The sequence below is a fragment of the Hyperoodon ampullatus genome (genome assembly GCF_949752795.1).
Source record: "Hyperoodon ampullatus genome assembly, chromosome: 1".
Classification (NCBI taxonomy): domain Eukaryota; kingdom Metazoa; phylum Chordata; class Mammalia; order Artiodactyla; family Ziphiidae; genus Hyperoodon; species Hyperoodon ampullatus.
Genome location: NC_136914.1, coordinates 206,814,398 through 206,840,795, shown reverse-complemented (window position 1 = coordinate 206,840,795; position 26,398 = coordinate 206,814,398). Strand labels below are relative to the sequence as shown.

The following is a 26,398-nucleotide window of genomic DNA, read 5'->3' as shown; positions in this document are numbered from 1 at the left end:
CAACTTAGCAACTTTACCCCAAATGCTATGTCTCTCACCTAAATCAATGTTAACATATACTGATAGCTTCTCTTTCTTGCTCTTTCTCCCCACCTCCTCTCCTTTATCATTTCTAGTGGAATAAAAAGATTTCTTACCATTAAATGAACATCATTTCTTATAAAGTTTCCCATGAGCGAAGAAGATGAATGTCCACTTCTCCCAGAATCACGGCTCCCTCTGATACCAGCTAACATTTTAAAATGATGTAACCTTTTGGCATTTATAGCTCTTTGGGGATTTTTTTTTTTTTTTTTTTTTTTTTTTTTTGTGGTACGCGGGCCTCTCACTGTTGTGGCCTCTCCCGTTGCGGAGCACAGGCTCCGGACGCGCAGGCTCAGCGGCCATGGCTCACGGGACCAGCGCATGTGGGATCTTCCCGGATCGGGGCACGAACCCGTGTCCCCTGCATCAGCAGGCGGACTCTCAACCACTGCGCCACCAGGGAAGCCCTCTTTGGGGATTTAAGAGAGAAGTTACTATGGGACTTGTAATGACCATGGAAGTGTGTTCTGATTGAGTTTGAGCAGAGGCTATGGATAATGCTGGGATTTTTAAGGCAGCTCAAATATTCTTAAGGTATTTAATCAGTCTCCATAGTGACTGCAAAAAGAAAAATCTCAAGTTTGTACATCATTCTTTTCCTTTAAAAATCCCATATTTTAAAACCAGATGACACAATGCTAAGCATTAATGAATAGTCCATATACCCTACTATCCCCTTAGTGTAATAATAGCAATTTCTCCCGCAAAATGAGTTTATTTTTTAAATGCCAATTAGACATAGGATCTGTTTATGAGGAAAATAATTACGTTGTAATGATTCTTATTGACTTTAGCATAAACTTTTTTGAGAACAAGCTTGTATGGAAATGTTTGTTTCTCTACCTGTACTGTCATTAGGTCAGAGCTTTTTTGACCATTTCTATCATTTTTTTCTCACCCATACTTATGATAAAGCATAAAACCAGTTTTATGGAGGAGCGAAGGTAGAAGAATAAGGAAAAGGAGGCCAGCACCATTGTGAAAAATCTGAGTGTGAACCAGGACTGGGTATTGTGCTTCCATAGATTAATATTTAAAGCCCCTCCCAAAAGTATCTATATTTCTTCAAGAATATCTTACCAATCATCTTGTTATTGAATCTCCATTATTTAACTCCTAGTCCCTGATTGCCCCCCCTTCTTCCCATCTAGGCAATATTTTTATGAGATATTTGTAAAACAAGGTTTATCTCTTTCTTTTTTAGAACTCAACTATCACATTTTATCAGAACGTACAGTACTAATGTGACATTCTTTGTGAAGTAATAACGGTATCATTGGCGCAAAGCTCAACATTGCTTTCACACAGATGATCTTATTTGATCCCATAGATACCTTTACCACTGATCAGCAGTGTGACCTTGAACAAATCACCTCATTCCTCAAAGCCTCATTTCCTCTTCTGTCAAATGGAAGTAATATCTATCTGAAGTATTTTAACTTCTTTTAAGTAGTTTAATGACGTAATATATTTTAAAGGTTTAGTGGAGAGCCTGGTACATAGCAGATGCTCAATACATATAAGCTTTTTTATAGTATCACTACCCTCAGTGATGAAACGGAGGCTCAAAAAAAGATTAAGTGAGCTGTGAGATCTTCAAGTTGGCATCAGAGACATGGCAGAAATGAAACTCAAATCCATCTTTGGAGTTAGGCCCCATGGGATACTGTGATTATAGTATATATTTATGGTTTGTTTTTCCTTCTTCTCATGGCATGAGTGGGATTCACTCAACTCACTTTCTTCCTCTTTTCTGAGGAAGTACACACATCCACAACATTGACAAAGGTCAGGTTTAGGATTTGGTCGTGGCTCTTCTTGTGGAAAACAAGCATGTGGTTCAGTATCCCCACACTCAGGCCAGCATATCAACCTGCCCAGATGCATGCAGAGGGTCACAGTAATGGGAACAGAGTCTCACAGCAAAATGGTGTTTTTTAGTTTGAGATTCTCTGAGTTAACTCGAAAGAGATGGTTGTGTTCCATAGTCCCAAGAGAAATCGGAAGCAATCTTCCATAAACTTTCTTCCTTGAACTGTCTTGCAAGGAGTGTAACCGATATGTAACCCATATGTTATCATTCCTGGTGAATGTTACTGTTCTGTGCCTTACAGGGTTTGGCAAAAAGAGTATTGACTGAATTATCATTATTATTACATAATAGGTAATAGGTTGCGTCTTCTAAGGCTATTAAGAGAAGTTTGAAGGACTGAAATTGTTTGATACACTTCTTGAAAACTCTTTTTCCCCCCTGAAAATTCAAAATCTTTGAGTCCTCATTAAAAAAAAAAAAAGTTCAAAAGTAAACTTACAGAAGACAGTGCAAAAGTTTCTCTCCAATTTTATTGAATCAATATTCAGGTCACAAGAAGATGGTCTATTGTCCAAATGGTCTCCTGGTCTCTTAGTATTGAATGACCCTCCTTCGTGTTAATGAACATGGGTGGGTTACTGAACATTAGGTGAGCTTCACTGAGTTTGGGGGAGAGGGTGAGAGTGAGACTTAGGACAAATGATTGCTCACTGGGTACATCTTTCTACAGACTCTTTTCTATTGGTGTTTACTTGATTGAACCTTTTTCTTTTTAATAACTTTCCTCTCCTTTTCTCACTGTTGTTCGTACTTCAGTGACTTCCTTTTCATGGGTCATTCTGGGATCCTGTGTAACTTTCCCTAATACTGTCCTCTAAATAGTTGCCCATTGCTAAGCATTTGTTGCTTTCACCCTCAGCTCATCTGGGAAGGGTAAATGTCCACCTCACATTGGGAATAGGCAACTCTTCCCTCCACATCGGTCAGCCAATTATTTACTTGCTCTGATTATATTTTGCTTAATTTGTTTTTTATATTGGAGCCAGAGTTTTGCAGATAGCCTTTTATACTATTTATAGATAGATTTTTGTTTGAATAGAGTGGCTAGATAACTAGAGTGCCCAATTGCTGCTATTGTTATTTTTCTTTGTCATTGTCATTATCACTATGGAAATTACTTATTATGCACCTGTGATATGGGCATCTGGATCTGAGTTAAGCCTTGAGCAAAGCAAGGGAGATATCCCTAGTATATTACCTCTTCTTGATTCCAGTCCATGAATGACAAGGAGTAGACAAATGAGCAAACAAATAATGAACAACACATAAAGTAAATACTCTTTGCTTTAGGACCAAAGAAATGGTGGGAAAAAATGTATGCCTTGGAGTGGTGAAGCTGCCCCTTATTAATAACTCCACCCTGCCTAAATAGGTAGATAATGGAATTCCAAGAACAACACACCTAGGAAAAGAATCTGGAAGACTGAATAGTAGGTGCATTCTTCTGGGAGGAATGTTCTGAGTAGACATCTGGAAGGATCAGAAAGTTGTCAAGCAGTGTTTTGTAGAATTACATCATGTAACCATATTTTGAATCTGGAGCAAGTCAAAGAGAGTGGAGATGCATTTGATGTTTGATGACACTGAGCTTTCAGAGGGACTAATACAAAAAAAAGGTAGAAGTGACATATTTGAAATCTATACATTGCATTTCACGTTCATTTATCACCTCTAGGAAGAGCAAATAAAGTTTCTTCCTTCCCCTGAAGTGGATGATGAACGATTGCTTAGAATTGGGTGGTTAAGAGCCGGTGTCACCATTACTGACTTTCTACGGAAAACAGTTCACCTGTAGATGCAGTGAGTGCAGCACACCCTGCAGGACAGGAGTAAACTGGTTCTAATCACTCATGGGCTGATCTGAACAGAGAATAATTACTTTCCTGTTAAGGGCAGACTCTTCCCATTGTCTCTACCCACCCCACTTACTTCCAAGTAGAACAGCAGAGATTTGTTTCAGAGGACTCAGAACTCTCAATGTCACAGGGATCCATGAACTGCATTTAGCAGAAGCAGGGATGAAGAGGACTCATTCCTTTATTCATTCATTTGTTCATTTACAAAGATGTATGGACCTACTATGGAGCAAGCTTTATGCTAGGCAAGCAAGCCCTCTTTTTAGAGAGCTCACTTCAGGAATCCTGCAGAGTTTGGAGTCATGCCTTTTATGAAGGTCTTTTAAAGTTCTGTCACTCAGATCGTATTCCAGAATGCAGAGGATTAAACACAGCAAAACACCATTTATTCAGAGTCACATGAAAAGCCAAAAGAAGGGAGCTTCCCTGGTGGCGCAGTGGTTAAGAATCTGCCTATGCAGGGGACATGGCTTCGAGCCCTGGTCTGGGAAGATCCCACATGCCGTTTAGCAACTAGGCCCATGTGCCACAACTACTGAGCCTGTGCTCTAGAGCCTGTGGGCCACAACTACTGAGTCCGTATGCCACAACTACTGAAGCTCACACGCCTATAGCCCATGCTCCACAACAAGAGAAGCCACCACAATGAGAAGCCCACGCACCACAACAAAGAGTAACCCCTGCTCGCCACAACTAGAGAAAGCTCGCGTGCAGCAACGAAGACCCAATACAGCCAAAAATAAATAAATTAATTAAAAAAGAAAAAAAAAGCCAAAAGAAGATAGCCAATGTAAATCAGCAAAAACAGGGACCACTGAATATATTTAAGGAATGTAATCTATTATTTTTTGAGGAATATTCACTAATTTGAAGTTTCTGTTTTGATAATATTTCCTAGTAGAATACCTTCTTGAGAAGATAGAACTTTATTTATAAAGAGCATCATTTTCGTCTAAAGATTGGATCACACTTATCATTTACACTGTATCTTTTTTCTCAAATGGGTTAAACATTTTCTATTTAGGTCTTACTTAAATTCTTTATTTGCTTACTAACATATTTACTTTTCATAACCTACAACATGACAGAACAAACTTTAACTCATTTGAAATATAATTACTAAAAGATTCTAATCTGAAGACTGAAATAATAAGATTCCACTAATCCAGTTAATAGTTCATTAAGCACTTACTATGGTTCAACCACTGAACCAGTTATAACCTAACTGTGTTGAAGCTTGTGATTAAGCAATTAAAATACATTGTACACAGTGGTGTGTATTAATGTGTGTGTATGCATTTGTGTGTTTTCAGTTCAGGTGGAAATGAATATAGGCCATAATAGTAAATGAAAAAAAAAAACAAGCAAAAACTCAATCCGTGATATGATATGTAGCTGCGGATAAAGAAGTAGAAGGGGGCACAAACATGGTTTCACTTGTTGATGGGATAGGGTCAATTTATTTTTCTTTGTAAGTTTGTTTGTTTGTTTCTTTATGGCTGCGTTGGGTCTTCGTTGCTGCACACGGGCTTTCTCTACTTGCGGTGAGCAGGGCTACTCTTCGTTGTGGTACACGGGCTTCTCATTGCGGTGGCTTCTCTTGTTGTGGAGCACGGGCTCTAGGCCCGCAGGCTTCAGTAGTTGTGGCTCGTGGGCTCTAGAGCACAGGCTCAGAAGTTGTGGCGCACGTGCTTAGTTGCTCCGCAGCATGTGGGATCTTCCCGGACCAGGGGTCACGGCATGTCCCCTGCATTGGCAGGCGGACTCTTAACCCCTGTGCCACCAGGGAAGTCCCTATTTTTCTTTTATTTTGAATTCTACTGGCAGTCTTACAAAGTTGTTTTTGCAATAAAAAATGGCTAAACAAAAATGGATCCAGACTGACCTGTTTGTTTTGAGTGGATTGGAGCAGAGATTTGAAAGAGGAACCACTGGAAGGTTTGTGTAATACAGATACATCTGTAAATCTTACAGGGGGAATATCCTGACATCTTCTATAATTTCCAAAATGTCAAATTCCCAAATAGAAGGTTTTAGGTGAAGACTGTAAAGAAATGGTGAGGGCTTCCCTGGTGGCGCAGTGTTTGAGAGTCCGCCTGCCGAAGCAGGGGACACAGGTTCGTGCCCCGGTCCAGGAGGATCCCACATGCCGCAGAGCGGCTGGGCCCGTGAGCCGTGGCCGCTGAGCCTGCGCGTCCGGAGCCTGTGCTCCGCAATGGGAGAGGCCACAACAGTGAGAGGCCCACGTACCACAAAAAAAAAAAAAAAAAAAAGAAATGGTGAGATTTTGGTCTACATATTTTTAGTACCCAGAAGAAAAGACTGAGGAAGCCAGGAGTTTTATTTACTTAATGTTAAATAACCATATGTTTGAAAATATTTGTATTATTCTACCTCCCCCATCCAATAGTACTTGGATGCAGAATATCTCATACAGTTTGATGATTCAGAGTATAAATGAGTATCAGAAGTATTTTAAATAAATGATAAATAATCAACTTGATTTGAGGATATTCTGTAGACCCAGAGTTTTTATTTTGATGAAGTAGTCTGCCAGGAGAAGGAGGTGGTGAGATCCGCACTTGTGGGAAGAGAGTAAACATATTCTGGTTTACAGAGAAATAGAAAAGCAGGGTGGGGGATGGAATCACCTTGCCTGAGATAATAGATGCTCTATAAAATTGAGCCTCTTCATATTATCATAGAAATTACTTGCTGGCAGTAGTGCAAAAGGCTGTTATATATTATTGTTAATTGTGGTTGGAGACACAAAGCAATATGATCATTTGATGACTTATTTGTTTTTGGAAAATGACAGCTTTTGTGTGCCAGTAAATATGAAATCCCCTGGAAATATTCTTGTGAATTTAGGAGCCATGTGACATACAATAGACTTTAATGATGACACGGAAGTTGTACTTAGGAGATTACCTGATGGTTCTGCATCAGTTATCCAGAAGGGGAACACTGTCTGCTTGGTGACTACAAGACAGAGAGACCTATAACTTTGTCAGAATTTATGGTCGATGGACAGTGGCTTCACCAGAACATGGGAGGGGAGGCAGTTAGTCTCCAGTTTTGTGTGTGCTCTCCACCTTGTCCAGAACAGAGCTGACAGCCGCAGCGTTCCGCTCACTCCACTTCATCCGTCCCTTTCTCCTCTTCGAGAAGGGCAGGGTGAAAGAACAGCAAGGAACCTGAAATTCATCCTGGGTAACATAAACACAGTTCAGGCTGAGCGTGTCTGGTGTGCGATCGTCGTGTGCCATTCGCAGTGATCGGACACCACTTTGGAAGATGACACTAACTATCCTGAGGTTTTAATACGATTGCCTCCCAATGCCTGAGAAAGCCCTGTGCGTTTGCCTGGCACTCTGTTCTCTTATGACAGGGCTCTAGTTTTTTGGGGGTTTTTTTTCTTCCTTTCTCTCTCTCTCCTTTTCCTGGAACTGCCACACCCTTAGCTGGTAATCTTTAAACGCTGGGCTGCAGTGATCACTCTTCATATGGCCACACATTAAGCACATCTTTCATGCTTCTCCAAACCAAACTCAGAAAGTGCCAATGAATAAGTTGTTGGGGAAGAAGTCAGTGGGTAGCATTAAGGCCACCTGACTGGAGGCGTTAGGTGTGCACTTTGAGCGAAAGGCACCCTGCAGAGTCGGGAATGAGGTGCTTTATGACATATTCCTAGAGGCGTAAAACGAGAGTAAAAAGCCGTTTTCAGAGCAGCTCCTCCACCTTGCTCCTATTGTGGATTGTTCACACTGCTATGGCCAAGATTAACCCTCAAAAGGAGAAAGTCCCAAGCCTCTGGAGCTGTGAATTTTTACATGAGTATAGCATATTCTCTTGTCAATAGGCCAAAGATGGAGGAGGGCATCCAATGACTTTTTCCATGGAACTTACATTCATATCTGCTCAAATTACTCTGGGCATCTTTCTAGATCCATGCAACTACTCTGAAAACTTTCCATTCATTCCTTTAACTTTCGTTCATTCATGTCAAATATTTATTGAATATATAATATATGCTGGACCTCATTCTAGCTGCTGGGAAGGCACTTGTGGGGATAAAAATAGAGAAATATCACTATTCTAATGGGTTTGTGTTCTAGAGAGAATATATAGACAATAAAGAAAATAAATAAGTAAACTATTAATATGTTAGCAGGTGGTAAAGGAGCCTTTGGACAATACCCAGAGCAGGCTTTTGAATGCACAGTCTTTGACTCAAGACTCAGAAAATCAGACTAAAGGCAGGATGACATGGGATATTGTTGATGTGAACAGGAGGGTTTGTGATGGAGAGAAAAACCAGTGGACTCCATCCTCTTTCTACTTCTTTCCACCTTTCTCACAAAAGACTGTGACAAGTTTCATCCCCCCAAAATGGAGACTAGACAAGGCTCAGCAGGAAGGAGGGCTGGGGTTAGGGGAACAATGGGAAATATTTCAGATTAAGGAAATAACCTTGGGAAAAAAAACCAAGGAGCCCTATAGGAGGGAAGAAAATGCACACCTACATTTCCTCCTCCTTCTTTTCAGTCTGTCCTGCCTCTTTCATTTCTTGGTGAAGAGTTTCATGGCCTTGGTCCAAGGTAGGAGAGCAAACTTGACAGAGTCAAGGTCCTTGTTTGGCCAAGCGTTCTTTGCCTGTTCCTTTTCCCTCATCAAAATTTAGCTCATTTTTAAGCCTTGTAAATTTGCACACTTACCTCTCTGTTGTTTTCTTTCCTGAACAATTCTCTGCCGCAGATTATGTTGCTCACAGACCCGGAGATTGAGAGCAGCTTACTGATCAGCTCGGACGAAGGGGCAACCTATCAAAAGTACCGGCTGAACTTTTACATCCAGAGCTTACTTTTCCACCCCAAGCAAGAGGACTGGATTCTGGCATACAGCCAAGACCAAAAGGTGAGTGTGATCCCCTTGTTCGAGACAGTGGTGCATGGTTGTCCTAGGGAAAGACCACTACTTAGTCATGGCTACATTTCTTCTCAGCTGTCAGGTTTGTTCTGTGCAGCAGCTTGAACCCTGTGCCGGTGGGGTGAGGGGCAGCCGTGTGGATCTCAGGCTGCTTGTTTGAGCTGTGTAAGCATCTGAAACAGCACACAAAGGAAAAGCTAGACCCTAAGGAAGACATTGTGGAGAAGTAGTCCTTACCTGGAAGCTTCAGGCCGTCAGGAAAGCCCCAGGGAATTTGAGACAGTGCTTTGTGTATGTGAGATGTGATCATTTTTTTTGGAATAAAGAACCCATAGCTTTTCTCAGAGCCTTAAAGGGAAGGATGACCCTGAAAGAGTGAAGAACATTAGCTAGTGATATGCTAAAATAGTGAGAGAAATGTACATAGAGAACATTCAGAATCAGGCAATCTCAGGACTTTTCTTCTCTTGGTGGTTAGGCTGAAGGATAGGTCTATGTTTTAGGAAGGCATTGAATGAAGTTATGCTATTGTATGTTTATCTGTGTGTATATATGTGTGTGCATGTACACGCAATATGTATATGTATTTTATGGGATAAATGCTATAAAATATATCATGTAATCTGTATTGCAGATACATTATAAAATACATGTAGCTCCAGCTTTTTTTTTTTTAAAGACTAGATCTTTTTTTTTTTTTTAATTAATTAATTTATTTTTTCTGTGTTGGTTCTTCGTTTCTGTGCGAGGGCTTTCTCCAGTTGCGGCAAGTGGGGGCCACTCTTCATCGCGGTGCGCGGGCCTCTCACTATCGTGGCCTCTCTTGTTGTGGAGTACAGGCTCCAGACGCGCAGGCTCAGTAGTTGTGGCTCACGGGCCTAGTTGCTCCGCGGCATGCGGGATCCTCCCAGACCAGGGCTCGAACCCGTGTCCCCTGCATTAGCAGGCAGACTCTCAACCACTGCGCCACCAGGGAAGCCCAGTAGCTCCAGCTTTTAAGGAACTTACATTTTCAGGTAGAATGTAAGGCTAGCAACAGCAAATACAATCAGATTAGAATTAGAGGAAAAAAGTATACAAAGGCAAATGTGAGAGAGGCTCTAGCCATAAAAGCCAAAAGGAAAATAGGTAAAATATTCGAATGCTCTTTGTGAAATGCATGGTTCAGTGAGGTCAGTCTGAGAATTATCCTCAGAGGAATTATATGTTACAAATTACATATATTTAAAGAAATACTGGACTTCCCTGAGTGAGGAGAATATTCTAGGGTTAAAACCCTAGAATACTTAACCAGGTGGTTAAAACCGTCTGGGCTGGTATAGACGTGTGGGGTTCTTCCTGAAGGGAGGGGAATAGTATAAACAACTTTTCAAGGTCTCTACTGACATGAGCATTTTTGAGGAAGCAAATTAAAATTCTTAGGTTTGGAGTTTTATTCACACTGGCCTTACTGCCAAATAAAATGCACATTAGCCTAAAAATAGGAAAGACGTACAATTAGTATTTTTTTCCTCTCGAGCAGCCTGGCTCCCCTTTCAGCAGAATGTACAATTTCATTCCTGGAGTCAAGCCACAGTGCATCTAGTCCAGGATGGTGCAGTTACCAGAGGCAAAGCTGAGCAGCTCAGGACACAGAGTATTAGTCATTTAATCCACTGGGTTTTTGTATTTTATTGGACAGTTGGTTAATTTTCCCCCTGATGCCAGAGGCACACTGAGGGCCAGATTTACCTGGCTAAGTGAAAACTATGCATCTTTGCAGTTGTGTCAGAGGAGATGCCCCAAAATTTAACCCTTCATGTGCCAGTACTTCAGACAGTGATGCCATGAGCACTGTGGCAGAGTGGATAACTCTGGAGGAGTTGGGACATGCGGCTCCGACTCAGCCACATATGGGAATTGGTACTTGGGGTTGGCTTTCTTTGCCTTAAAATGTGTTTGTGTGGATATTTATAATTGCAGGTGCACTTCCAATGAGATTGAAAAGAAACAAAACCCCACAAATATTAGACTCCATGTCTGTTTTATGTGCTCAGCATGATGCACTGTTGGTATAAAATAACTATATCGAGGAGTATTCATTCCATCTAGGGAAAGAATATAAATACATGTGAGTTCAGTAGTCCAAGAGGGACTAAAAAGGCAGATAGATCCTTCATTCACACATGGTAGATACCCACTCAGAGTAGCGGATGGATTATATAAAATTGGCAGCCCAAGTTTAGGAGATGGAGATCTTATAAAATGATTTCACCTGGACTTTAATGAATGTCGTATTTCTGTGGGGGGTGGCGGGGGCACTTTTTCCACAAGAGGGATGTCATAAACAATAATATAAAGTTGTAAAGTTAGAAAACTCATGTAAACAGGATTGTGAATATGTCTATTTGGCTGAAACTGAAATTTGGGAAAGTTATACATGTACTCCTGGAACCTAATCTTAATTTTTTTGGGACCACTTTGACTGTTAGGCAAAATAATTTTTGTTTTCCCAATTAGGAGCCTTTTGAACATTTTGGTCAGTGGAATTATGTGTTCAGAGCTATAGATTACAAAGATTAATCTGGTAGTAATATTAGAATGAACTATGGTGCTGTGAGGTCAAAACCAAGGAGACCAGTTAGGATGGTATCACAGTAGTCTTGGTCAGGACCAGAAAGTATCTTTTGTGACCACAGACTGAATGAATTCTATCATTTTAGAGGTAGAAGAAGCCTTAAAAGTCTTTGCTCTGTATGTAGCTAACAAACCAAAAATCTTAGACGTTAATGCATTTTCCCAAAGGGGAAAACCACTCATTGGTGTCACATGTCTAAGTTCAGCAATTGGAATTTGAATATGATATTTAGTAGGGTTCGCAACTAAATGGATGGTGATATCTGGAGATTAGCAAAGGGGCAGAAGCCAGCCTTTCTGCTAAGCTCTCTGTTTCTCCAGAAGACAATGAAGGAGAAATCATCCTGGGAAAAAAGAATCACCTGCTAATATGAGTAGGGGTCAGGGAAGGGCTCCACATATCAGGGCTTGAATCACAGCATGAGGAGTGGGGCATTAGCGGGGAGTGGAGTGGGCTGCAGCCATCCAATGAGCCATTAGCTGGTGGTGTTGGCCCGGAGTCAAGTGGAGAAGGTCTATGGCCACTCACGTGGGTCAGTGATATGGAAATAATAGCTGGCAATCACCCATGAATCACGGAGCTTTGAACCCTGATGAGATGCAGCAATGGGCCCTAAGGAGAGCCCCATGCTAGTGTTGGCAGGCCAGTGACTTTTGGAAATGGGAACACTTATTTTTTCATGTAAGTGTTGTTCATCAATATGTCTGTGACAGTTGCTACTGTTGCAGAACTCTCGGCAAAGATGGTGACTTTGGTGCTAGGATTCCCTTTGCCAGATGCTGTTTTCAACCAGCCTGTGGTGAACAGAATCCTCAGGTAGAGAGCACCGTCTGTTAGAAGTTATTGCGTTGAGGTGGCAGCTCCGTCAGCACTCACCTGTGCACAGTCCTCCTCTCCTCTCTTCCCTTGTTTGCTGTCAGTCTTTTGAGGCATACGCTCCCCTTTTTAATACATAGCCACCTTTGCTTTTCCCTTATTTCCCTGCCATTGCTTTCTCTCACCTTTAGTGAATGAGACTTCGAGGTCCCCGAAGACAAAGTGTGGATCTCTGGCTTGCAGGAAAGAGCCCATGTGGTCCGTGGCATTCTGCTCCAACTGCATTTCATCTTGAGTGTCTGGACTCTCAGTAGAGGCTTTTTGATGTGAGCATTTTAAGGGACTCAAAAGAGTTTGGTTGAACAGATTGTGCTTTCTGGCCCAAGACAGAGTTTTACCGGCCATCATTCCATAGGAAGCCAGATTAAAAAAAAAAAAAAAAAAGGCTTTTAATCAGGGAGAAATATGTATGATCAGATGCTCTCAAAATTCATAAGATCAGGTTATTTTGATATTTTAGCCTTTTTTCTTATTTTTTCTTAGAGAAATCTACCTGTGATATTAAATATCTAGGTGATTGCCAAGAGGTAAAATTTTTTTGAATGAGCATGTGACTCTCCAGCTACCACTAGAATGACTGAAGAGAAAAGGTTTGGGACCTTTTCCCCTTTGAAGCTCTAAAAGAAGTAGCTTGACTTCTTAAAAAGCCCTGTTGGGGGACTTCCATGGTATAGACACAGGCGATAGACTCCTTGGCCTCTGAAGGGTCTATGTGAGGATGTGCCTTTGGAAAGCCCTGGAATTTTCAGAAAAATAAGCATTATAGACATTATGGAAACTTCATGCCAAATGGGCAGAGGGATACCTGTTATGTACAGCCACACCTTTTAAGCTTCTTACAAAACAGCAGTGAATCACTGTGGATGCCGTGAAGAATTCCACAGCATTTATGCCAGGACCACCAACATCTCACTCTCCATTATTTAGTTTTGTTATTTCTGTAATTAAGCAGTAGGCAAACCAAACATTCTGCTCCTTCCTTTTGTTTCTTGGCATTTGGAAACCGAGCAGCCAGGAGAACAGAGGTACAGAGCTTCCGCTTCCTTCCTTGTTTTCCCCCCACCTTCTTGCCTCAATACCGGAAACCACCCAAGGAAGGCTTAGCAGCAGGCCAAGTGTGCCAGATTACATCTTTATTTTAATTTGGCAATAAACTAGTGTACAAACTGTGCTAGGAAACATTGCCTCCAATGGCATCTCTCCGTCTGTCTCAAACACCTCACTAAACATGATGTGTTGGGAGACAGTGGAAATGAGGGAAAACAAAACGCAGATGTGACTGAAAGAAAACAACAGGAGAAATGCGTAAGAATAGGCATCTACCTCAGCTCTGCTGACCATCCTGGGGCGCTGGGCTCGGGGCCTCTCTGTTAGGGGTTACACCGTGGAGCGAACTGTATAGGGGTGAGTCTGCAATGTTGTGAAGCCAACGTGAACGCTCCTGGGCCTCAGAGTGCGTCACAGCTGGGGAGCAGAGACCCCCTTGCTCGGCTTATCCAGGCGGCAAGGCCTCTCCTACGGATGTACCTGCTGCCCCTGACTGTGAGCGGGAGGGTCCACTTTTCTCCAGTCCTCTACGGTGAGCTTTTTCTCCCCACTCTGGATACCCAAGCCCTTCTAGACCGTGGACTCAGGTCCTACACAGATAAGCAAGCAACTAACTGAACACGGCGGCTGGGTCTGGGCTGTGAGAAGCTGGAGAGCAGGTGTTCCTTCAGGAGGGTGGGGTGTGGTGGGGGGTCTTGGTGAGCTCCAGCCTGCTGTTCTTGCCCCCGAGGACAGCTCATTCAATGTCACCAGACTTTTCAGAGTTTTTCGAGAGAAGTAATCCTGCTTTGTTTGAGATATGACATTTTCCTATTTTTAAGTGTTTATAACTAACTCAAAAACTTAAAACAGAAAGCCGTGCAGGGCAAGTCAACCTCATCTGCTGCCTTGTCTTCGTCCCCAGATCACCTTTTTTCTTATTTCTCTGTCTTTCCCATTATCTTTGTTTTTCTCCTGTTCATGGATCTTCCTGTCAGTTTTATTTCAGGAAATGTTCCATTGTTTTGTGAACTAAAAAAAAAAATGCATACAAATGAGTGATCAATTCTGTGGAGGGAGGACAAAACCCTTAGGACAGTTTCGTGGGTCACCTTTCATTTTGTGGCAGTTCTAGAATATTCATGAGTTTGTGTTGTCTCACTTGTTCTGGAGCCCTGAGTCAGCAGTCCAAGTAATACCATGTAGGAGCTTGCAGGATCTCTGTTCTCCTCTGTATTCCAAAGTATCAAAGTTTATGAAAGAAATAAGAAATCCTAAGGCTTGCATGGTGGCCTCACCTTCAGTATTTTGGTAAATATGTGTAAGATACACTTAAAACCAAAACATGGCTTTAAAGGAGGAAATCACGTTTTCGTAAGGAAACCCTATTCACAAATAATTGAAACCCTAAATATTAACAGCGGTGTTCTCTGTATAAATGAAGGCAGAGTTTGAATTAAAATCATATATTGATAGAAAAGGAAAATTATACTGCCAGTGTATTTGAGAGCATACAATAGAATTTTAGTAACTTGCATAAAAGTAAATTTTTAGAAGAAGAACTGCTTTTAGCTTTCTCCCTTCTTTCTTTCTACCAGTCCTGCAATTTTATTTAAACAGTTTCATATACATTTCTTTAAAAAAAAAGAAAAAAAGAATGCAACTTTCTTTTTAATCTTTCCTACTTTTCCTGACTGAGCACTAACAGATGGCCATTGCTTATCACGACAGCTTTGAATGCCAGGAATTCTCTGGGAAATAATGACTGCTTGATAAGGGAAGAGTTGTCAGCATTTTCCAAAACTTAGTCATATTGGTTTCTCACCAGCAATAGACAGCACAGCAAGTGAGGCAGGAACATCAGCTCTCTACTCTGTCAGGCCCTCCAAATGGCCATGTGACCTTCAGCAGGTCATTTAACTTTTAGAGTTTCGCCAGCTGTGAAGTGGAAGCAATAACAGTACCTGGCTCACAGGACTGTTTGAGGATGCTGTGATAATGTATGTAAAACACTCAACACAGAGCCTGGCACATGGCTAGCACCACATGAATGCCAGCCAATGTATTATTCAAAGACCTAGGAGAGAGCCACCTGGTGTGGCATAACTAGGTTTAGACGCAAGGCTTCCTTAGCCATAATCCAGTGTCTTCCCAATACATGACGTTATACGTATTTAGTCAACGTTGAATGTCCCCTTAGACAATCACTAAAAGGTACCACTGAACCAGAATGAACAGAGCAAGCAAGAACAAATATATAGTACTCAGAAAATATTATTGTAATAACAGTAAGCCATTAAATATTAAAGTATTTCCCTTTACAGCAACTCTGTTTGTTTTTAAGTAGACCTAGCAGCCCCTTAATGTCAAAAGGGCAAGATTGAAATGAAAGATAAATGGATCCTTCAAATTCAACCCCCTGGGGATATTCAAATGATTTCTGCACAAGCACAAACACTTAAGAAACTGATACCTACCTAATGCCATCACGTTTCCCAAGGCACTACATTAAAAGGCACTCAGTTATTCATAAGAAATATGTGGAGCGTTATATACCATGCTGCTTCGGCAAGATTTCCATGTGCTTGAAATTTCCCAATGTCAGAGCTGATTTCTAATCTCATAAATATGTAAATAATTTAAGTATTCAAGTACAAAACTGGCAATTAGAGTGGAAACCAGGGAGCTTGCTGAACGTCAACCCCAATGCTTGTTTATAAAACAAATTCTCCAGCTGAAATGCCATCTTATGCAAACGAGGAAGGCCTGTGTTCACTTTAGCTAACTTGTTTAACCAGGTTGTATCATTATTTTTCAATTGCTACCTGAAGCAGTTTGATCTACCCGTTCTCAAATTTGAACGAAATGAGCTACAAGAAGAAGGAGAAATGGACATTTTTGAATGAGTGATTGGGATTAAGGTTTGGACAGATAGAATTATGCTTTTTGGTAGCTATTTAAACTTTGAAATAAATTACATTTTTGCTTGTGCAATTTTTTAGCCAGCTATTTTGATCTATTCTACCCACCAACACTTGTCTAAATGGATTAAGATGCATCCTTAATCCAGGCACCAGTCTGGGAAAGTTTGAAAGACATTTGACATCCTAAGAGGGCATGGACCTCTTTCTTAAATGAGCTCGAGGGATATCCAGAAAAAAACTTATCTCTGAGTGTGGCCCTTTAGAATCTAGTAATGGTAAAATTTTCTTGTATCCTGCCTTGTCAAGCATGGTTGCTGCCAGCAGTGTTGCCAAGGAGGGGAGTGCTTTGAGAAGGAGGGAGTCTTGGCCTTGTAAATAGACATATTTTGTGAAGTTATGACCGTAGGTTTCATACTAAATTTTTAAAAAAATGTTATCTTTTCCAACTTCCTCCCTTCAGTATAATAGGATATTGTAAGTTCAGATTACAAATGGCACATTAGGTGTTCCAAGAGATCCAGAGGCCCAGCCAGGATCTCATAGCTGGCAAGAGGAAGAGAAACCAGAAGTCAGCTACCCTTCTAAAATGACCAGGTCCCTTTACTGAGCTAGACCCTTAATATAAAATACCATGAGATGGCTTTCCCAGGACTTCCAGATGGGAGAATTACCCTCCTCACCCATCCTTGCTTGCTCTTCGGCCCCTTTCTGCACCTCCTTTTCCCTTCAAGTGAGAAAAGCCTACTTCCCGAGCCAGTGCAGTGTGTTCCCTCGCCCCTGCCGCTCCCACGCGGGTCCCCCCTCCAGCCATCGCTACTGCCACCACCTCGGTTCCACTCAATCGATTTTTGCTGCATGTCAACACTTATTACTGAAGAAGTGAAACATTTCCTCACCACCCTCCTGTTCTCTTTGTGAACAACAACATGCATTTTCCAAGAAGTTAAGTGAAACTAAGGATCCAGTTGGTGGCCACTGAACAGAGCAAAGGGTTGGGTCCTCTAATCTTCACGAGCAACAAGGACATTTTAATCATAATGAATGGTTCAAGTATTAATATCCCGCTACTCCAGGTAAAAAGAAGAACATAGGCCGTAATTCAGTATTTATTGATATAAAGGATTCTTGCCAGATTGGTGAGTTCAGTCAGTGTATTAACATTTTTGGATTGCAAAGTATAATCTGACTGTGAATAGCAGGTGATTAATATACCAGAATAATACTTTCAGAATCAGAGTGGATAAGAATGGTTTTTTGGCCCTGCCTGCCTGCCCTCTTGCTGTGTTCCTGCTTAAAGAAATTAGCCCTTCTTTTCCAACTTAGTCACTGGAAAGAAGTTGCAGCCTGAGAGCTTGCGGGATCTTAGTTCCCAGGGTGGAGGTTGGGCCCGAGCTCCTGCGCTGGGAGCTCTGAGTCCAAACCACTGGACTAACAGAGAACCTCAGACACCAGGGAATATCAGTCAGAGTGAGGCCTCCCAGAGGTCTTCATCTCAGCACCAAGACCAAGCTCTAGCCAACTGCCTACAAAATCCAGTGCTGGACATCTCAGGCCAAACAACCAGTAAGACAGGAAAGCAGCACCAACCATAAAAAAAAAAAAAAAAAAAATGAAATGACAAAAAAATTTGTTGCAGAGGAAGCAGCAAGGTAAAAACCTACAAGACCAAATTAATGAAGATGAAATAGGCAACCTACCTGAAAAAGAATTCAGAATAATGATAGTAGGGGTGATCCAAACTCTCGGAAACAGAATGGGAAAAATACAAGAAACATTTAACAAGGATCTAGAAGAACTAAAGAGCAAACAGTGATGAAAAACACAATTACTGAAATTAAAAATACTCTAGAAGGAATCAATAACAGAATAACTGAGGTAGAAGAATGGATAAGTGAACTGGAAGATAAAATGGTGGAAATAACTGCGAGGGAGCAGAATAAAGAAAAAAGAATGAAAGGAATTGAGGAGAGACGCAGAGACCTCTGGGACAACATTAAGTGCACCAACATTCAAATTATAGGCATCCCAGAAGAAGAAGAAAGAAAGAAAGGGTCTAAGAAAATATTTGAAGAGATTATAGTTGAAAACTTCCCTAACATGGGAAAGGAAATAGTCAAGTCCAGGAAGTGCAGAAAGTCCCAACAGGATAAAACCAAAGAGAACCATGCCGAGACACATATTAATCAAACTATCAAAAATTAAATACAAAGAAAAAATATTGAAAGCAAAAAGGGAAAAGCAACAAACAACATACAAGGAAATTCCCATAAGGTTAACAGCTGACCTTTCAGCAGACACTCTGCAAGCCAGAACGGAGTGGCAGGATATATTGAAAGTGATGAAAGGGAAAAACCTACACCAAGATTATTCTACCCAGCAAGGATCTCATTCAGATTTGACAGAGAAATTAAAACCTTTAGAGATAAGCAAAAGTTAAGAGAATTCAGCACCACCAAACCAGCTTTACAACAAATGCTAAAGGAACTTCTCTAGGCAGGAAACACAGGAGAAGGAAAAGACCCACATTAACAAACCCAAAACAATTAAGAAAATGGTAATAGGAACACACATATTGATAATAACCTTAAATGTAAATGGATTAAATGCTCCAACCAAAAGACATAGACTGGCTGATTGGATACAAAAACAAGACCTGTATATATGCTGTCTACAGCAGACCCATGTCAGACCTACGGACACAAACAGACAGAAAGTGAGGGGATGGAAAAAGATATTCCATGCAAATGGAAATCAAAAGAAAGCTGGAGTAACAATTCTCATATGAAACAAAATAGACTTTAAAATAAAGACTAATACAAGAGACAAAGAAGGACACTACATAATGATCAAGGGATCAACCAAGAAGAAGATATAACAATTGTAAATATTTAAGCTCCCAACATAGGAGCACTTCAATACATAAGGCAAATGCTAGCAGCCATAAAAGGGAAAATCAACAGTAACATATTAATAGTAGGGGACTTTAATACCCCACTTTCACCAGTGGACAGATCATCCAAAATGAAAATAAATAAGGAAACACAAGATTTAAATGACACATTAGACAAGATGGACTTAATTGATATTTATAGGACATTCCATCCAAAAACAACAGGATACACTTTCTTCTCAAGTGCTCATGGAACATTCTCCAGGATAGATCATATCTTGGATCACAAATCAAACCTTGGTATATTTAAGAAATTGAAATTGTATAAAGTATCTTTTCTGACCACAACTCTATGAGAATAGATATCAATTACAGGAAAAAAAACTGTAAAAAATACAAACACATGGAAGCTAGAAAATATGCTACTAAATAACCAAGAGATCACTGAAGAAATCAAAGAGGAAATTAAAAAATGCCTAAAAACAAATAACAATGAAAAAATGATGACCCAAATCCTATGGGATGCAGCAAAAGCAGTTCTAAGAGGGAAGTTTATAGCAATACAATCCTACCTCAAGAAACAAGAAACATCTCAAAGAAACAACATAAACGTATACCTAAAGCAATTAGAGAAAGAAGAACAAAAAACCCCCAAAGTTAGCAGAAGAAAAGACATCATAAAGATCAGATCAGAAATAAATGAAAAAGAAATGAAAGAAATAATAGCAAAGATCAATAAAACTAAAAGCTGGTTCCTTCAGAAGATAAACAACATTGATAAACCATTAGCCAGACTCATCAAGAAAAAAGGGAGAAGACTCAAATCAATAGAATTAGAAATGAAACAGGAGAAATAACAGCTGACACTGCAGAAAAACAAAGGATCATGAGAGATTACTACAAGCAACTATATGCCAATAAAATGGACAACCTAGGAGAAATGGACAAATTCTTAGAAAAGCACAACCTTCCGAGACTGAACCAGGAAGAAATAGAAAATATAAACAGACGAGTCACAAGCACTGAAATTGAAACTCTGATAAAAAATCTTCCAGCAAACAAAGGCTCAGGACCAGAGGGCTTCACAGGCGAATTCAACCAAACATTTAGAGAAGAGCTAACACCTATCCTTCTCAAACTCTTCCAAAATAGAGCAGAGGGAGGAATACTCCCAAACTCATTCTATGAGGCCACCATCACCCTGATACCAAAACCAGACAAAGATGTCACAAGAAAAGAAAACTACAGGCCAACATCACTGATGAACATAGATGCAAAAATTCTCAACAAAATACTAGCAAACAGAATCCAGCGGCACATTAAAAGGTTCATATACCATGATCAAGTGGAGTTTATCCCAGGAATGCAAGGATTCTTCAGTATACACAAATCAATCAATGTGATACATCATATGAACAAACTAAAGGATAAAAACTATATGATAATATCAATAGATGCAGAAAAAGCTTTTGACAAAATTCAACACCGATTTATTATAAAAACTCTCCAGAAGGTGGGCATAGAGGGAAATTACCTCAACATAATAAAGGCCATATATGACAAACCCACAGCCAACATCGTTCTCAATGGTGAAAAACTGAAGGCATTTCCACTAATATCAGGAACAAGACAAGGTTGCCCACTCTCACCACTATTATTCAACATTGTTTTGGAAGTTTTAGCCACAGTAGTCAGAGAAGAAAAAGAAATAAAAGGAATCCAAATTGGCAAAGAAGTAAATCTGTCACTGTTTGCAGATGACACAATGCTATACATAGAGAATCCTAAAGATGCTTCCAGAAAACTACTAGAGGTAATCAATGAATTTGGTAAAGTAGCAGGATACAAAATTAATGCAGAAAAATATCTTACATTCCTATACACTAATGATGAAAAATCTGAAAGAGAAATTAAGGAAACACTCCCATTTACCACTGCAACAAAAAGAATAGAATACCTAGGAATAAGCTACCTAAGGAGACAAAAGACCTGTATGCAGAAAACTATAAGACTCTGATGAAAGAAATTAAACATGACAGAAACAGATGGAGAGATGTACCATATCCTTGGATTGGAAGAATCAACATTGTGAAAATGACTCTACTACCCAAAGCAATCTACAGATTCAATGCAATCCCTATCAAACTACCAATGGCATTTTTCCCAGAACTAGAACAAAAAGTTGCACAATTTGTATGGAAACACAAAAGACCCTGAATAGCCAAAACAATCTTGATAAAGAAAAACAGAGCTGGAGGAATCAGGCTCCTGGACTTCAGACTATACTACAAAGCTACAGTAATCAAGACAGTATGGTTCTGGCACAAAAACAGAAATATAGATCAATGGAACAGGATAGAAAGCCCAGAGGTAAACTCACGCACAATATGGTCACCTTATCTTTGATAAATGAGGCGAGAGTATACAATGGAGAAACAGCCTCTTCAATAAGTGGTGCTGGGAAAACTGGATAGCTACATGTAAAAGAATGAAATTAGAACACTCCCTAACACCATACACAAAAATAAACCCAAAATGGAGTAAAGACCTAAATGTAAGACCAGACAGTATAAAACTCTTAGAGGAAAACCTAGCCAGAACACTCTATGACATAAATCACGGCAAGATCCTTTTGGACCCATCTCCTAGAGAAATGGAAATAAAAACAAAAATAAACAAATGAGACCCAGCGAAACTTAAAAGCTTTTGCACAGCAAAGGAAACCATACACAAGACAAAAAGACAACCCTCAGAATGGGAGAAAATATTTTCAAACAAAGCAACTGACAAATGATTAATCTCCAAAATATACAAGCATCTCATGCAGCTCAATATCAAAAAAACAAACAACCCATTCCAAAAATGGGCAGAAGACCTAAATAGTTGTTTCTCAAAAGAAGATATACAGATTGCCAACAAACACATGAAAAGATGCTCAACATCACTAATCATTAGAAAGATGCAAGTCGAAACTACAATGAGGTGTCACTTCACACCAGTCAGAATGGCCGTCGTCAAAAAATCTACAAAAAATCTACATTAAATGCTGGAAAGGACGTGGAGAAAAGGGAACCCTCTTGCACTGTTGGTGGGAATGTAAGTTGATACAGCCACTATAGAGAACAGTATGGAGATTCCTTAAAACACTAAAAATAGAACTACCATACGAACCAGCAATCCCACTACTGGGCATATACCCTAAGAAAATCGTACTTCAAAAAGAGTCATTGACCACACTGTTCATTGCAGCACTATTTACAATAGCCAGGACATGGAAGCAACCTAAGTGTCCATCAACAAATGAATGGATAAAGAAGATGTGAGAGACTTCCGGGGAAGATGGCGGAAGAGTAAGACACGGAGATCACCTTCCTCCCCACAGATACACCAGAAATATAGCTACACGTGGAACAACTCCTACAGAACACCTACTGAACGCTGGCAGAAGACCTCAGACCTCCCAAAAGGCAAGAAACACCCCACATACCTGGGAAGGGCAAAGCGGAGAGATTGCCGCACAGAGGATTGGTGCCGACCGGCACTCACCAGCCCGAGAGGCTTGTCTGCTCGCCCGCTGCGGCGGGCGGTGCTGGAAGCTGAGGCTCGGGCTTTGGTCAGAGCGCAGGGAGAGGACTGGGACTGGCAGCGAGAACTCAGCCTGAAGGGGGCTAATGCGCCACAGCTAGCCGGGAGGGAGTCCGGGAAAACTCTGGAGCTGACGAAGAGGCAAGAGACTATTTCTTCCCTCTTGGTTTCCTGGTGCGCGAGGAGAGGGGATTAAGAGCGCTGCTTAAAGGGGCTCCACAGACGGGCGCGAGTCACGACTGAAACCGCGGAGCCCAGTGACGGGCGTGGGACGCTGGGGCTGCTGCTGCTGCCGCCAACAGGCCTGTGTGCGAGCGCAGGTCACTGTCCACGCCGCCCTTCCGGGAGCCTGTACAGCCTGTCACTGCCGGGGTGCCGGGATCCAGAGACGGCTTCCCTGGGAGAACGCACGGCGCGCCTCGGGCTGGTGCAACGTCACGCCGGCCTCTGCCGCTGCACGCTAGCCCCGCACTCCGTGACCATCCCTCCCCCACGGCCTGAGTGAGCCAGAGTCCCCGAAGCGGCTGCTCCTTTAACCCTGTCCTGTCTGAGCTAAGAACAGACGCCCTCCGGCGACCTACATGCAGAGGCGGGGCCAAATCCAAAGCTGAGACCCGGGAGCTCTGAGAAAGAGAAAGGGAAATCTCTCCCAGCAGCCTCAGAATCAGTGGATTAAAGCTCCACAATCAACTTGATGTACCCTGCATCTGTGGAATACATGAATAGACAACAAATCATCCCAAATTGAGGAGCCAGGAGTCAGTGCTGTGCCTCTGAGGTGGGAGAGCCAACTTCAGGACACTGGTCCACAAGAGACCTCCTGGCTCCATGTAACATCAAACGGCAAAAATCTTCCAGAGATCTCCATCTCAACACCAGCACCCAGCTTCACTCAACGACCAGCAAGCTACAGTGCTGGACACCCTATGCCAAACAACTAGCAAGACAGGAACACAACGCCACCCATTAGCAGAGAGGTGGCCTAAAATCATAAAAAGTCCGCAGACACCCCAAAACACACCACCAGACGTGGACCTGCCCACCAGAAAGACAAGATCCAGCCTCATCCACCAGAACACAGGCATTAGTCCCCTCCACCAGGAAGCCTACACAACCCACTAAACCAACCTTAGCCACTAGGGACAGACACCAAAAACAATGGGAACTACGAACCTGCAGCCTGCAAAAAGGAGACCCCAAACACAGTAACATAAGCAAAATGAGAAGACAGAAAAACACACAGCAGGAGAAGGAGCAAGATAAAAACCCACCAGACCTAACAAATGAAGAGGTAATAGGCAGTCTACCTGAAAAAGAATTCAGAATAATGATAGTAAAGATGATCCAAGATTCTATTTCCAAGATCCAAAATCTTGGAAATAGAATAGACAAAATGCAAGAAACAATTAACAAGGACCTAGAAGAACTAAAGATGAATCAAGCATCGATTAAAAACACAATAAATGAAATAAAAAATACTCTAGATGGGATCAATAGCAGAATAACTGAGGCAGAAGAACGGATAAGTGAGGTGGAAGATAAAATAGTGGAAATAACTGATGCAGAGCAAAATAAAGAAAAAAGAATGAAAAGAACAGAGGACAGTCTCAGAGACTTCTGGGACAACATTAAACACACCAACATTTGAATTATAGGGGTTCCAGAAGAAGAAGAGAAAAAGAAAGGGACTGAGAAAATATTTGAAGAGATTATAGTTGAAAACTTCCCTAATATGGGAAAGGAAATAGTTAATCAAGTCCAGGAGGCACAGAGAGTCCCATACAGAATAAATCCAAGGAGAAATACGCCAAGACACTTATTAATCAAACTGTCAAAAATTAAACATGAAGAAATCATATTAAAAGCAGCAAGGCAAAAACAACAAATAACACACAAGGGAATCCCCATCAGGATAACAGCTGATCTCTCAGCAGAAACTCTACAAGCCAGAAGGGAGTGGCAGGACATAATTAAAGTGATGAAGGAGAAAAAGCTGCAACCAAGATTACTCTACCCAGCAAGGATCTCATTCAGATTTGATTGAGAAATTAAAACCTTTACAGATAAGCAAAAGCTGAGAGAGTTCAGCACCACCAAACCAGCTTTACAACAAATGCTAAAGGAACTTCTCTAGGCAAGAAACACAACAGAAGGAAAAGACCTACAATAACGAACCCAAAACAATTAAGAAAATGGGAATAGGAACATACATATCAATAATTACCTTAAATGTAAATGGACTAAATGCTCCCACCAAAAGACACAGATTGGCTGAATGGATACAAAAACAAGACCCATATATGTGCTGTCTACAAGAGACCCACCTCAGACCTAGAGACACATACAGACTGAAAGTAAGGGGATGGAAAAGATATTCCATGCAAATGGAAACCAAAAGAAAGCTGGAGTAGCAATTCTCATATCAGACAAAATAGACTTTAAAATAAAGACTATTAGAAGAGACAAAGAAGGACACTACATAATGATCAAGGGATCGATCCAAGAAGAAGATATAACAATTGTAAATATTTATGCACCCAACATTGGAGCACCTCAATACATAAGGCAAATACTAACAGCTATAAAAGGAGAAATCGACAGTAACACAATCATAGTAGGGTACTTTAACACCCCACTTTCACCAATGGACAGATCATCCAAAATGAAAATAAATAAGGAAATGATTTATTTGATAAATCATTTAATGATACATTAAACAAGATGGACTTAATTGATATTTATAGGACATTCCATCCAAAACCAACAGAATACACATTTTTCTCAAGTGCTCATGGAACATTCTCCAGGATAGATCATATCTTGGGTCACAAATCAAGCCTTGGCAAATTTAAGAAAATTGAAATTGTATCAAGTATTTTTTCTGACCACAATGCTATGAGACTAGATATCAATTACAGGAAAAGAGCTGTAAAAACTACAAACACATGGAGTCTAAACAATACACTACTTAATAACGAAGTGATCACTGAAGAAATCAAAGAGGAAATAAAAGAATACCTGGAAACAAATGACAATGGAGACACGACGACCCAAAACCTATGGGATGCAGAAAAAGCAGTTCTAAGAGGGAAGTTTATAGCCATGCAATCCTACCTTAAGAAACAGGAAACATCTCGAATAAACAACCTAACCTTGCACCTAAAGCAATTAGAGAAAGAAGAATAAAAACATCCCAAAGTTAGCAGAAGGAAAGAAATCATAAAAATCAGATCAGATATAAATGAAAAAGAAATGAACGAAACGATAGCAAAGATCAATAAAACTAAAAGCTGGTTCTTTGAGAAGATAAACAAAATTGATAAACCATTAGCCAGACTCATCAAGAAAAAAAGGGAGAAGACTCAAATCAATAGAATTAGAAATGAAAAAGGAGAAGTAACAACTGACACTGCAGAAATACAAAAGATCATGAGAGATTATTACAAGCAACTCTATGCCAATAAAATGGACAACCTGGAAGAAATGGACAAATTCTTAGAAATGCACAACCTGCCAAGACTGAATCAGGAAGAAATAGAAAATATGAACAGACCAGTCACAAGCACTGAAATTGAAACTGTGATAAAAAATCTTCCAACAAACAAAAGCCCAGGACCACATGGCTTCACAGACGAATTCTATCAAGCATTTAGAAAAGAGATAACACCTATCCTTCTCAAACTCTTCCAAGATATAGCAGAGGGAGGAACACTCCCAAACTCATTCTACAAGGTCACC

General features: G+C 40.8%; 1 protein-coding gene across 4 annotated transcripts in view; it reads left to right on the top strand.

Annotated features, from left to right (window-relative positions):
- Window positions 1-26,398, top strand: part of SORCS1 (sortilin related VPS10 domain containing receptor 1) — a gene marked incomplete at both ends in the record, with an annotated part of 574,332 nt that overhangs the window by 333,007 nt on the left and 214,927 nt on the right. For all 4 annotated transcript variants that reach the window (XM_079705434.1, XM_079705435.1, XM_079705437.1 and 1 more), the window contains one exon: window positions 8,572-8,730. In XM_079705434.1, the coding sequence (XP_079561560.1) occupies window positions 8,572-8,730 (159 nt within the window). The remainder of the gene's footprint in view (window positions 1-8,571; window positions 8,731-26,398) is intronic.